We start from the raw sequence: 14,187 nt of genomic DNA on the forward strand, positions 1-14,187 counted from the left end.
TCAGTATTGAAGTTGGCAGGGATATATGGGCTTCCTGTACAAAGGTCCAATGGTAGCCTGCAACACTTGGTACCCACCAACCCTGAGCATCAAGTGTTAGCTTCACTTTGGCACTTGAATGAAAAACAGTATCTTGTGTTAATTTGTACTAATTTGACTAGCTGGCTAAAAAAGAATTTTCAGGCTGAGTTGGCACACGTCTTTAATCCCAGCACTTGGGAGGCAGAGGTAGAAGGATCGCCATGAGTTCAAGGCCACCCTGCAACTATAGTGAATTCCAGGTTAGCCTGGGCTAAAGCGAAATCAAACAAAAAATAATTTTCAGCTAAGTGTGCTGATATGTTCCAGCAGGTCCAGTACTCTAGAATCTGAGGCAAAAAGATGGCAAATTCAAGGCCAGCCTGGTCAACGTGAGGACTTGTCTTTTAGAATAAGGGGCTGTGGATGTATAGCTCAATAATACAGCACAAACCTGAAGTCCTGGGTTCCATCCCCAGCACCATCCCCCCTCCCCCCCAAATCTTTTAGCCCTAAAGTACTAAAGTTATGATCCTATCACTTCTGACTGCAGCTGGTATTTTTTGTTGCAGGCAAGTGGGAATGTCCTTGGCATCACTGTGATGTATGTGGCAAACCTTCTACCTCCTTTTGCCACCTCTGCCCTAACTCATTCTGTAAGGAACACCAAGATGGGACAGCCTTCCATTCCACCCAGGATGGGCAGTCCTACTGCTGCGAGCATGATATGGGGCCAGAAAGGGCAAGAAGTACCAAGACTGAGAAACCTTTTCCAGAACCACTGAAGTCAAAGGGGAAGAGAAAGAAAAGGAGGTGTTGGCGTAGGGTCACCGAAGGCAAATAGCACCAGTCAGCAGCTTTGTCAGATCCAGGGGTGGTGCAGGGCAGTCAGCCCTGCCTGCAAAGAGAGGGCAAACGCAGCATTGTCCAAGGACCCAGCTTGTAGTGCTGCGACAAGTACAAGCCTCCACGGGAGGGAGCACCTCCCCACCACTGAGCCATCGTCAGCAGCTGTGCTGCATCTGCACTGATGCCCATTGGAGCTGCATGTTTAGCAGTCCAGGACAAACCAGCCTTACTACAGCATTACCGCTACACTTGAATCTAAGAATGATCGTCAAGGTGCCCTCCCGCTGTTTTATTTTAGATTAAAAAGTTATGATTGAAGATTAACTGGCATGTGAAATGCTTTTATCTCACCTGATATGTATAGAATAGTCTTCTAAAGGTTACTATTAGCTCTTCACTCTGACGCTGCCCCCACTCAGGACAGACTGGGACTCAGGCCCTGGGCTCCTGCCACTTAGGACTGTGATCTTAACTCGGCTCTTTATACTAATGTGAATGTTTCCTCAAAATGCTTTTAACACCCTTTTAAGCATGGTTGTGGTGCTGCAAGATTCTTCTGTGGTTTTCCTCTTTGTAGATCTGCATGGCGGCTTGGCCACACATGATCCTTGCAAACAAGCAGAGCACAATAGCTGCCCTTGCTTTGGCTACTTTCCCATGTCTTCTGAACCCAGGATCTTTACTAACATTTGGAGAAAATTTCTTGTATTTTCATTTGATTTTTTTTTCCCTATCAGTTTCTGGGTTTCATTCTCAATATATTTTTGCTAACACTGTGTCACAGATCACTACCAACAACATGCATATTTACTGATGTGATCCTGAGTGCTCATGCAGAAGTATACTGTTCAGAGCACAGGTACTTAATTGACAGACCTCATGGGCACAGGGCCTGCCTCACAGCCAGAGCCTAGGGCTAAGGCTGTTGCTTCCATCTCTCCCATTGCACATCTGCTCAGAGCACCAAAGCTATGCTGCTTTCACTAAATCTGCCAGAGAATGGCCAAGAAAACTAGCACCACCGAGTCTAATGGTGGGCAGGTCTGATGGTACTGGTTTCCCTGAGGTTTCAACGATCTCTTAAAAGGTCCAGCACTATAGAGATACAAGTACTAGGTTTTCTTTAAAAGACTTCCTTCCTCCTTTCCTTCTTAGAGACTCCTCTTGACCCTGAGATCTTGGAGCACAGAAAAAGGGGGAGACAGTATTTCCCACTGGGAGGGAAGGCACATGCAACAGCAAGTGTTGCTTTTGAACATCCACATTGTGGAAAAGCTCAACCTGTCCTTGAGAACCATGGCAGGGCCCACTGCTTTCATGCCACCTCATGGCTTATAATACTGCAGTCTCGATCTGCACCATTCTCTGGTCTATAGCCATACTGGGGCATCAGGTCCAGCACATTGACGGTGACTGCAGTAGTAAGAGGAAGTCTGCTGACCAGTGGCTATCCCTTTTAGCCCTTCTATGCTCATGGTTCCCAAAGGACCAAAAGGAAAAATGCAGCTGTGCAGGCAGCCAATGGCTTCTACAGGCTGGCAGGATGTCAGGGAGCATTTTTCAATCTAGAACTTAACTTAGCTTAAACTGTCTTTAGATCTACTGATTCACAGAATTCTGTTCTTTATGGCTCTCAGCTTGGAAGGCAGATGCAGTGACATGCCAGGCATCATCCCCACATTCACATGGCCCTAGCCTTAGGAGCCCAAAGCCCCTCAGGCCTCTGGGACATGTTGGCTCATGCTATCACTTGTCCAGAACATCCTTCCTACCAGCTGAGCAGCTTCTGTGTAAGTCAGAGCATCAGAATTGGTTCTACAGTGCACTTTGAAGAACAGATTAACTTATTTTTGTATTTGACCATAGTAAAATCTTTTGATTTTTGAGTCACTTTTATATTACTCCAAAATTACTTTATGATCTATCTTTCTGATGAAAATTTTGCTAAAATTTTAGATTTTCCCTGTCCAAAAACTATAAATGAACAGGTAACACTAACTTAACTTTGAAAACCAACAGAACAATTCATGAATGTAAGTAGTTCAGTAACACATTGGGGTAGTGGCCCAAAACTATTACTGTGGATGTATCCAGCTCTGAAACGGGGGGGGGGGGGGGGAGGGATTGTTTTTGAGGATATGGTAACTTTCTGAACACCAGTTACAATCTTTTTTCCTTAATGTGAAGCAAAATGAAAACTGCCTGAACACCTCAGTGTCCCTTGGCATCAGAAACCATCCAAGAGTTGTACTGCACCATGCACAGGCTTCTGCAGAGTCAGCAGCAGCCTTGGTGTACATATCTGTCTCTCCATGCTGGTATCTCGGGAACTCAGTATCAAAAACCAGCCAGGAACTTTGCTGTCCCATACAGGGTCACTGGCAGTCCCGCATGCATACCTGTTTCCATGCCGACCCTGGTCTGTTATCCAGTCACTTGTGAGGAAGTACATCTAGCAGAGTGTTAAGGACCCCAGTGCCAGCCCTTGAGGAACAAATGGCCCTTGTTTCTTGACACCAGGGTCCGAGGCACACTCAGGTTGGTGCTTCTGATGACTTCCAAGTGTTTACGTGACAACTAAAGCATGATGTGTGAAATGGCCATCTTTTAGAGCTACCTTATTTTAAAGAATTTAAGAAAAACTTGTCTTACTTAAAATTAATGCAAACTGTCATTTGCCAAATATCTTCATCTACAAGAAGTGTAGTTGATAACTGTTAGTAGAGTAAAATGCTGTGTCCACGGGTGTCATGTCATCATATCCTGTTGAGATGTGAAATGCCTTGTCAGAAATTAAATATAAGTTTAAATGTGCCTATTGGTGTCTAAACTTTATACACAGTAAGGTCAAGTTCCTTTTAGGAGTACTGGATGTTTTCACCAGGTTTGATAGTTGAAACTTAAAAACTTGAAATTCATCTGGGGTGGGGGACATAGATTTGAGAACTGCCAGTTGGGTAAAAAATAACATTTAAAGTGGAAAGCTGTTTTTGGAGAACTGTGTATGAGTATTTTTATATTAAAAAACTTAAAAGGCCTTTTTCTGATATGGAATTATGTTCTGACTTCCCCATTTCTTAAGGTACTATGAATTCAAGGGAAGCTGGCACAAGACTGCTATCCACAGACTGACTCCCCAGTGACAGGCTAGTGATGTCTTAGGAACAAAGCAACCTGGAAATAGGGGAATTCGGATTTTGGAGAAGTGCTTTCTTCAAACACAATTTGGTTCCCAAATTCCTATTAAAGAAAAAATCTTTTAGAAAGGAGAAAACTTCATTTCCTAGCCCTGTGGCTGGTAAGCTGGGTAGACCCTGGGCCCTCAATCCTCGCCAGTAGGGCTTGTGACTGTGGCCCCGCTTGGTGAGGTGATCCCCACACTGACCTTATATATTACCCACCCACAACTGGTCTTAGGAGGCCTTGGCAGCTCCCAAATCTGCCCCTCCACCCACCCCCACTCAGGGTTTTGATAGTTGCTTTGGGCCCTGGAGCAGGGAGCCAAACTGGCCTGAAATACAGCTCTGTGGCTTTCTTTAGAAAAGCTAAATTTTAATACTCAGATCCTTTTACAATGAAAATAGGTACCAAGTGTCCACAACTGTACAAAAGACAAATACAAAACCCAGGCAGGCAATGGCGGTGAGGCCTGTCCCGCTCTGGCTTCCTTCTTCCACCATAGCCTGCCAGGTGCTATTCTTGGTCCACCAACCTTACAGAGGAGGGTATGCACAAGCAGTGAAAGCCCTCAGCCAGTAGTTTCTTTAAGAAAACATTTTTAAAAAGATAAAAGTCTAACAGGCACACTAAAAATTAGGAAGTTGTAACTTTTTTGGTTTAACATTCAAAAATGTAATTTGAATCCAAAAAAGTTATCTTAAATCACACAAAAAAGTAACCCATATTAAAATATAAAAAGTAAACCCAACCCCCCCCAAAAAAAAATCTAAAACTTAACAGGTGGGGGCCCAGGGGCCTATAGATGGCAGACACTAAGCAGGGGTGCACCCTGTGACATCTGCCCTTGGGTCACTCTGCACAGCAGGCAAAGCTGTCGTCTTTAAGCCCAGAGTCAATAGCCTTAGGACACGTTGGTCATGGGCTTGTACTTCTTGAAGCGTGTCCACTGGCCTGTGGCGTAGTTCATCTCGAACACTGTGTCCACCAGCATGGTGGTGCTGCCCTGGCCATCCGCCTTGGGCAAGTCCTCTGTGTGCTCGCTGAGCTTGATCTGGATCACGTCTCCCTGCTCCGGACATGGGTTCTCTGTGGAGAGCAATGGCTGCTGGCCAGGCACTTGGAGCCAAGAAGCCCATCCCCCACCCCATCCAGGCACCACCCAGGTCTAGTAGCACAGACGCACCTCGGGAGCCAGCCATGAAACCCAGGATGAGGGCCTTCTCAGGCCGTGTGACCTTATTAGCTGTCTTGAACATTTCTTGTGCAGCAAACATCTGTTCTCTCTGTGGAGAGAAGGCATGGGTACCTGGGCCACCTGCTTCCATTTGCTATCCCTGCCCCACCCCCAAGCATAAGCAGGCAAAACCACCCATCCAGTAGCTGTGAGCCTTCTTAGGGCACACTTACCGTAAGGGACAGGTTCTTCTTAGGCTGCTGCTGGGCAGGGGCCTGGTTCTGTGGGGCCACCATGGCCACTGGGGGCGTCTGGGCAGCAGGAGCGACAGCTGGGGGCGTGGTGGGTGTCAAGGGCGAGGTAGGTGCTGCTGGTGTTGGTGTAGCTGGGCTCAGACTACTGTTGTACATGGGTGTTCTCTGCTTAAACTGTGCTGGCAGTGTGGGGCTAGGGGAACTGGGCTCCTCAGGTGGCCGGCTGGCCTGCAGGCTGGCTTCCCGGGAAGGTGGGGCTGAGGGCAAAGAGGAAAAGGGAACCAGACCTCTTAACCTTCCAGTTATCTCAGACCCTGGGCCCAGCTTCTATTTTCCATGCTGCCTGCTTCTAAGCACCACCTCCTGAGGAGCAAAAGCTCAACTCCACCTCTGTCTCCAAAGCCACAACACTTGCATTCTCTATCCAGATCTCCACTGATGAGCCCTTCCTGGTCCTCAGCCAGAAGATCAATTCTGAGCACCCCACCTAGCAGGGCAGAGCCAGAAGATGCAAGCATTTCCAGATCCAAATAAGATGTCCAGGGCTATGGTCAGCTCCTGGCCTATGTTTGGTCCTTGATACCCTAGGTGCTGGTGACAAATCACAGGAAAGCAGCTTTCCCAAACTTGACCCCTTCTGTGTCCCAGCAAGGCTACCTGACTTCAAGGGCTTTTGTGCCAGCCCCAAGGTGAGCTGACCCCTCCTTTTTGAGCTGGTAGACAAAGCCAAGCACAATGGAACCAAACCCCCAAACAGACCTATGCTTACCTGAGGGTATCTGATCCTGAAGGAGATGTCCCCTACAGCACCTCTCATCTGGGATGAGACAGCCCTCAACTCTTCCACCCACCCACAAAAAACAGGGGATGCTGGCAGTGTGACATCATCTGCTTGTCTAGGTCAGTGCTTCTGGCATCTTAAGCCAGGAAGAAACCCACCCTCACAGCATCAGCAGAAGCTAAGGGATGACAGGGGACAGATGGGATCCCTAGTAGCATTCTTTGGGCAAGGTTGTCTCCTGGGTGTACATGCTGGGCTCACTCCAAATAGCAGGTGTTTATGTGGGGCTGAAGAAGACTGACTGACACAGCACGCTGCAAGCTGCTCTCACCTGGGGGTGTCTCAGAGCTTGGGATGTAAGATGAAGCAGGCACCACACTGGGTGTGGAAGGCAGGTAACTTGTGGAAGGCAGTGCAGGCTCGCTGTTCAGAGACCCAAGTTTCTGGAAGACAGTAACCATGGTCCCTCTAGGCAAAGGCTGGAGTTTCAGCACCCTTTCCTCAGGCTGGCCTAGATAACCTCCACTAGTCACTACTCATCAATAGAGCAGGACAGTGATACTGTCAGGGCAGTAACAGTGGCTTCTTCAGGCCACAAGCCTGAGTCCCAAACATTAACTCTGGCCATTGCCAGTGCCCATACTGCCATTTCTGGGGGGAAAAGAGCAAAACAATGTAAAGGATACTACAAAGGAAAACACACTCATTCTGAGACATGGAGACCATAGCCATGCAACAAGGGAAAGAAGCACCTACCACATACCATCACCTCCTCCTCTGCGCCAGTTTCTCTGGCCACAAGCTTCTATTTCCATAGACAGCCTTTGGAGTGGAACTGCTCTGGCTAACTGACTCCTCCCACCCACAAGGGCATGGTCTCCAGGGCACTGGGACCCAGACAGGTGCCACATCCACCAGACAGAGGAAAGAATGAGGTGCATCAGTGAGGAGATCCCAGGCAGGGCCCCAGCATGTGGCAAGTGCTCATTCCAAACCCAAGCCCTGCTGCTTCTCATATACATATATGTACACATACATACACACACACCTATATGTTCACAGAACATATTTAGTGGCTCATAATGTGGCCACACTGCACAGAATCTACCTGTGTGGATACCAGGCCAGCAGCATAATCTGGAGTAGCATTTTCAACTACTGTCTCTTCCTTAGTTGGCTTTTCCACCACTTCTGCATCTGTCAGAAAAGTAAGAGTGCTAGTTAGTTGACCTTGAGACTGCCTCTGGTTCAGAAGAGTGGATATCTTCCAGGCAGGCTCAGTTCAAGACAGTATCACACACTTTGGTCTCTAGGCAAAGGTTTAGGTGTAAAGCTTATATCTATAATTCCAGCACTCTAGAGGGTTCTTGAAAGCAGGATTATTGAAAGCGCAAAGCCAGCCTGATATACACAGACCTTGTCCTTTTTTTAAAAAAAATTTTATTTGTTTGCAAACAGAGAAAATGAACACACAGGGACTTTGACACTACAAACGAACTCTAGATGCATATACCACTTTGAGCATCTGGCTTTACACCGGTACTAGGGAATTGAACCCAGGCCTTCAGGCTTTGCAAGCAAGACCTTTAACCACTAAGCCATCTCTCCAGCCCCACAGAGACCTTGTCTTTAAAATAATAAATGGCACTTTGGGGGAACTGCCACCATTAGTGCAGGAAGACACACCAGGCATGTTAACCAGGAAGAGAAATTGGAAAAAAAAACCCAAAAGCACCTAGATACCACACAGAGATAAAGCTCAAGTCAGGCTGAGCCATACCTCCTACCCACGCGTCAGACCTCTGAAGCTAATAACCGTACCTAAAGTTTTCCTCCTCCTCTTTGCTTCTCGGCCAGCACCAACTGTATCCAGCTCAGAGATATCCAGGAGCTACCAAAACAAACACAACTCCACACTTAATTACAGCATGAAGGACCAAGGATGTCCTTGCTGTTGTCATCAACAGAGGCTGGGAAGATGGCCCACCTTCACTCCCCTTTCTTTTCGCAGTGGTGTCCTCGAAGGTGGGATAGGGGTCCGGTTTCCTGCAGGGCTGAAGACGCTAGGTGTGGTGGGGCTTCTGAAGGGGGCTTGCTTCGGAATGCCTTTGAGAGGGGCTGGAGAAAAGATGGCACCATCACTGAATCATTAACAATGCTCATGGAGGAAGGGAGGATTTTTGTCTCTTGCTACCTTTTTCTTTTCTCCTTTTAAAATTTTTATTTATTTGCGTGTGTAAGCTAGGAGTTTGTGCTCCACATTCCTGGAAAGTCTCTTGTAGCTACAAATGAGTTTGGCCCACAATGGGCTTTACATGGGTGCTAGGGAATTGAACCTGGGTTGACAGGCTTGGCAAGCAAACACCTTTAACCAATGAGTCATTGTCCAAGCCCCGATACCAGTTTTGTGTTTTGCCCTTCATTTTTAAAAATAGCTGAAGCTGTTCTAGTCACTGGGATACTCAGCTAAGACTTGTAAGATCTCCGCAGATCTGTCAGAAAGCCAGGCTCAGTATCTCAGAGGATCACAACTCACAGCCTCTTTAGAAGGACTAGAGTGAGAGGAGTGACAACCAAGATAACTGGGATTCCCAGACCTTGTGGGACAAGTCACCTATGTCATTCAGTCCTGTGCAGAAGAGTGATGGCATCTCAATCTGAGAGTTTTGCCAAGAGCAGTGAAGAACAAAGACAGATATCTTCAGTCACAAAGTCTCATGAAATGCTGACCCTCCACTTCTCATTGCTCATGGCCCTCAATAGAACTTCACAGTGTAGGACCATATATCTTCTACCCTGTCCTTTTGCGAGAGAAGGACACCTGAGTTCTACGGCAATGCACAAGCTTCACCACTCAGGATGCCCTCCTGCCCAGGCCTTATAGCAGCCCAGAATGGGGTGAGTACACACTGTACTACACACTGAGAGATAACTATGCCACCTCTCTCCCTAGAAAAGCAGATGTAGTCCCTGCCTTTGGGGCTTTGCTCAGGTGAACAAAGATGGGATCTGCTCCCAGAAGGCAAGTGGGGTAATAGAAATGAGGTGGCCTGGAGTCTTGGTTTGTCAAGATTCCTGATAAATATGCAGGGTAGCCCAACACTAAGAGGACCAGGAAGGCTTCCCCTCTAGCTATACAGTGGTTGGGATCTGGGAAATTTCTCTCTTTTTTTTTCAAATTAATTATTTATTTATTTGAGAGTGACAGACACAGAGAGAAAGACAGATAGAGGGAGAGAGAGAGAGAATGGGCGCGCCAGGGCCTCCAGCCTCTGCAAACGAACTCCAGACGCGTGCGCCCCCTTGTGCATCTGGCTAACGTGGGACCTAGGGAACCGAGCCTCGAACCGGGGTCCTTAGGCTTCACAGGCAAGCACTTAACCACTAAGCCATCTCTCCAGCCCAATCTGGGAAATTTCTTATGCCAAAGAACAGTATTCCTTTTTTCATGGTGCCCTTAGTGTGGTTCCAGAACCCCACTCTCTTATAATTGATAAGTACTCTAAGTTCACACCCAACTCTGACAGACCACCACTTTGGGTTGGCTGGCTCTACCCCTGATACATAGCACAAAGTGCTGCACCTATGCAAACAGCCACATCCACTTTCCTCCCTACCTTGAGAAACTCAGAGCCCTCCTCCCCCACCCCCAGCCTTAACCACCACACCCAGAATAGAAGCTACAGGTGGCATAACTATAGTAAATGTCTTTCTCAAATCAAGTGGGTCTGATGCTGACTTACCACACATAGCCTCCTGGCCTCTTCCTCAGCAGGGAAACTCACTTTTATCCTTACATGATTTGCTCTCTCTCCCCAGTGTTAGTTGGGGCTAATGTCCTAGTGGCATTTCTGATGAGGAACAGTCATACCTTTAGGTCAAAACCTCCTGTCTGACCCACAGGCACACCCAGCCTTACTTGTAGTGTCCATCTTGCGGAGCAGTCCCCTGCCCTTGGCGTGGAATGGTACCCCAGCACTCCTCTTCAGTTGTTGTGCTGTCTCAGTGGCTGTGTAGAAAAGAGCCACAGGCATCAAGGATCATTGCAGTCACAGGGCCTCTTAACCCACAGAACAGCTTCAGTAATGTGTCTATGGAAACACCTGAGGTAACTTACTTTCACATTACAACCTAGCAGGAATACATAATTAAGAAAATGCCACTGAATGTTAGAGCTGAAATTTTCCAAAACGTATGGGAGGAACAACTATTTCCCTATAATGGCTTTTTCAAGGTAGGGTCTCACTCTAGAGTCCACACTGACCTGGAATTCACTATGCAGTCTCAGGGTGGCCTTGAACTCATGGTGATCCTCCTACAACGGCCTCCCAAGTGCTGGGATTACAGGTGTGAGCCACCACACCTGGCCCCATATGTTTTATAAAGAATTGTCTGGGGCTGGAGAAATGGCTTAGCAGTTAAGATGCTTGCCTGCCAGGTTTGATTCCCCAGGTCCCACATAAGCCAGATGCACAAGATGGTGCATACATATGGAATTCGTTTGCAGTGGTTGGAGGCCCTGGTGTGCTCATTCTCTTTCTCTCTCAAATAAATAAAAATAAAATATTATGAAAAAGAATGTCAGACATGGTGGTACACGCCTGTAATCCCGGCACTTGGGAGGCAGAGGTAGGACTGCTGTGAATTTGAGGCCACCCTGAAACTACATAGTGAATTCCAGGTCAGCCTGGACTAGAGTGAGACCCTACCTTGAAGAAAAAAACAAAAAAAGAAAGTAAAAGAAGTAAATGAAATCTCCCTTTGTTTTCTTTTTGCTATGTAGTCATTGGGAAAGCTTTCTCTGATTTTAAATACTGTTCCCAAAACATGAAGGATGGCACATTAAAGAGGTATTGAGAAGGGATGGCAGTTTTCTGCCAATTGAAAAAAATCAAGTTAGATTCTTAGCTCCACAACACAAAGTGAATCCCAGACATGTTAACAAGTTAAATGTAAAAGTAAATTAAATCATTAAAAAAAAAAAAACAGGCTGGAGAGATGGCTTAGCAGTTAAGCACTTGACTGTGAAGCCAAGGACCCAGGTACGAGGCTCGATTCCCCAGGACCCACGTTAGCCAGATACACAAGGGGGCACCCGTATCTAGAGTTCGTTTGCAGTGGCTGGAGGCCCTGGCACAACCACTCTCTCTATCTGCCTCTTTCTCTCTCTGTCTGTCGCTCTCAAATAAATAAATAAAAATAAAAAGTATTTTAAAAAACCCACTTGAGATACAAGTACAAAAGAAGAAGGAAGGAAGGAAGAAGAAGACAAAAAAAAAAAAGTTCAGGTCTTCCACCAGATTTAGTTGGGTATGATGGTTCATGCTTTTAATCTCAGTACTTGAGAGGCTGAGGTAGGAGGATCAGCCAGCTTGGGCTACAAAATGAGTTCCAAATCAGCCTGGCTAGAATGAGACCCTACCTCAATAATTCCCCCACACACTACCCCTCTAGCTGAAGGTCTTTCCAGCAAGACCTTTCCACATACATTTCCTAAAACATGACTTGGAAATACATCCAGTGAGCTGTAAATCAAACATAATTTTTTAAAAATTTATTTATTAGAAGGCTGGAGGGATGGCTTAGTGGTTAAGGCGTTTGCCTGCAAAGCCAAAAGACCTAGGTTAGATTCCCCAGGACCCACATAAGCCAGATGCACAAGGGGGCACATGGTGGCACATGCATCTGGAGTTCATTTGCAATGGCTGGAGGACCTGGCACACCCATTCTGTCTGTCTCTATCTGCCTATTTCTGTATCTCTCTCAAATAAATAAATAAATAAAATTTATTTATCAGAGACACAGAGAGAGAACTGGCATGCCAGGGCCTCTGGCCACTGCAAAGAAACTCCAGACACATTCACCACCTTCTGTATCTGGCTTATGTGGCACCTGGATAGAGAACCTGGGTCCTTAAGCTTCCCAGGCAAGCGCCTTAACTGCTAAGCCATCTCTCCAGCCCTAAATCAAACATGTTCAAAGAGAAACAGCAATGAAGACTCAAGAATGCCAGGGATGTGAGGATGATCTGTCAGGCCACTGTTCACCAAGGATGGATTCAGCTATTTGGCTGGCTAGGTGGGTATACCTTTTCCCTGCCATTAATCCTTCCCAAGGATGACATTCTAGACAGAGGAGGCTGTTTGGCCAAAGCCATATGAGTACGTACACTCTAAAACCTCCAAATAAGCTTTGAAGGACAAGGCCAAGATGTCTGAAGTAGCCTCATACCAACACCTTGCTCATGAAGGCCCATTCACATGTCTAGGCTGGTACACATTTCATTTTTGCATCAGATTATAGACACACACCCAAAAACCCTGAAATTTCTAATACATGTTCTTATTACATGTATTTTAGAGATCAGTACAGCAACAAATTTCTAAAAAAGCCTTAGAGATGCCATAATGATACTTAAAACTGAATACTAACTAAAAGTAAAGTAAAAGGGGCTGGAGAAATGGCTTAGTGGTTAAGCACTTGCCTGTGAAGCCTAAGGACCCTGGTTCCAGGCTCGATTCCCCAGGACCCACGTTAGCCAGATGCACAAGGGGGCACACGCATCTGGAGTTTGTTTGCAGTGGCTAGAGGCCCTGGCGCACCCATTCTCTCTCTTTCTCTCTCTCTCTGCCTCTTTCTCTTTGTCGCTCTCAAATAAATAAAAATAACAACAAAAAATTTTTTTTTAATTGGGCTAGAGAGATGGCTTAGCAGTTAAGGACTTGCCTGTGAAGCCTAAGGACCGCAGTTCAAAGCTCAATTCCCCAGGACCCACATTAACCAGATGCATAAGGGGGCTCATGCATCTAGAGTTTGTTTGCAGTGGTTGGAGGCCCTGGCGTGCCTTTTTTTTCTCTCTCTCTATCTGCCTCTTTCTCTGTCTGTCACTTTCAAATAAATAAATAAAAATAAAAACAAAAATTAAAAATTTTTTTGTTTTGTTTTTCGAGGTAGGGTTTCACTCTGGCCCAGGCTGACCTGGAATTCACTATGTAGTCTCAGGTTGCCCTCGAACTCACGGTGATCCTCCTACCTCTGCCTCCCGAGTGCTGGGATTAAAGGTGTGCGCCACCACGCCTGGCTTAAAAAATTTTTTTTTCAAATAAAGTAAAAGTAGCTGGGTGTGGTGGTGCACACCTTTAATCCCAGCACTCGGGAGGCAGAGGTAGGAGGATCACCGTGAGTTCGAGGGCAACCTGAGACTACACAGTGAATTGTTTCAGGTCACCCTAGGCTAGAGTGAGACCCGGCCTCAAGATAAATTAATTAATTTAATTTAAAAAATAGCAAAGCAGGAAAAAGAAAACCTTGTAGAACTGATTATCTTTTGGTTTGTTTTTGTTTTTGGAGGTAGGGTTTCACTCTAGCTCAGGCTGATGAGAATTCAATATGTAGTCTCGTGCCACCACACCCTGCTAAATAATTCTTTAAATTTTTATCTATTTGCAAGGAGGGAGGAGGGACAGAGGAGAGAGAGAGGGGGAAGAAGAATAAAAGGAGGAGGAGGACTAGAGAAGAGAGACAGAGAGAGAATGGGCATGCCAGGGTCTGTGGCATGTGCCCGCCCCTTGTGCATCTGGCTTACGTGGGTCCTGGGGAATTGAACCTGGGTCCTTTGGCTTCACAGGCAAACACTTTAATCGCTAAGCCATCTCTCCAGTCCCTGATTGTCTTTTTGAAAACACAGGGCAGATCCCTTAGCAGTTTGAAAAGAAACCTGAAAACAAATAACACAGAAAGAGGCAGGTTTCGGGCTGGAGAGATGGCTTTGTGGTTAAGCACTTGCTTATGAAGCCTAAGGACACCGGTTCGAGTCTCGATTCCCCAGGACCCATGTTAGCCAGATGCACAAGGGGGTGCACACGTCTGGAGTTTATTTGCAGTGGCTGGAGGCCCTAGCATACCCTTTCTCTCTCTCTGCCTCTTTCTCT

At 46.5% G+C, this 14,187-nt stretch overlaps 2 protein-coding genes across 5 annotated transcripts in view; one reads left to right on the top strand and one right to left on the bottom strand.

Annotated features, from left to right (window-relative positions):
* Positions 1–2,666, top strand: part of Nsd2 (nuclear receptor binding SET domain protein 2) — a 118,985-nt gene extending 116,319 nt beyond the window's left edge. For all 3 annotated transcript variants that reach the window (XM_045161469.1, XM_045161468.1, XM_045161470.1), the window contains one exon: positions 591–2,666. In XM_045161469.1, coding sequence (XP_045017404.1) covers positions 591–862 — 272 coding nt within the window. In that variant the 3' untranslated portion in view covers positions 863–2,666. The remainder of the gene's footprint in view (positions 1–590) is intronic.
* A 1,732-nt stretch (positions 2,667–4,398) lies between these two features.
* Nelfa (negative elongation factor complex member A) overlaps positions 4,399–14,187 on the bottom strand; it is a 29,148-nt gene continuing 19,359 nt past the window's right edge. For both annotated transcript variants that reach the window (XM_004656024.3, XM_045130254.1), the window contains 8 exons: positions 10,176–10,265; positions 8,244–8,374; positions 8,078–8,147; positions 7,365–7,453; positions 6,588–6,699; positions 5,455–5,732; positions 5,231–5,330; positions 4,399–5,133 (listed from right to left, as the gene is read on the bottom strand). In XM_004656024.3, coding sequence (XP_004656081.1) covers positions 4,949–5,133; positions 5,231–5,330; positions 5,455–5,732; positions 6,588–6,699; positions 7,365–7,453; positions 8,078–8,147; positions 8,244–8,374; positions 10,176–10,265 — 1,055 coding nt within the window. In that variant the 3' untranslated portion in view covers positions 4,399–4,948. The remainder of the gene's footprint in view (positions 5,134–5,230; positions 5,331–5,454; positions 5,733–6,587; positions 6,700–7,364; positions 7,454–8,077; positions 8,148–8,243; positions 8,375–10,175; positions 10,266–14,187) is intronic.

Source organism: Jaculus jaculus, chromosome 11 (assembly GCF_020740685.1).
Source record: "Jaculus jaculus isolate mJacJac1 chromosome 11, mJacJac1.mat.Y.cur, whole genome shotgun sequence".
NCBI classification, from domain to species: Eukaryota; Metazoa; Chordata; class Mammalia; order Rodentia; family Dipodidae; genus Jaculus; species Jaculus jaculus.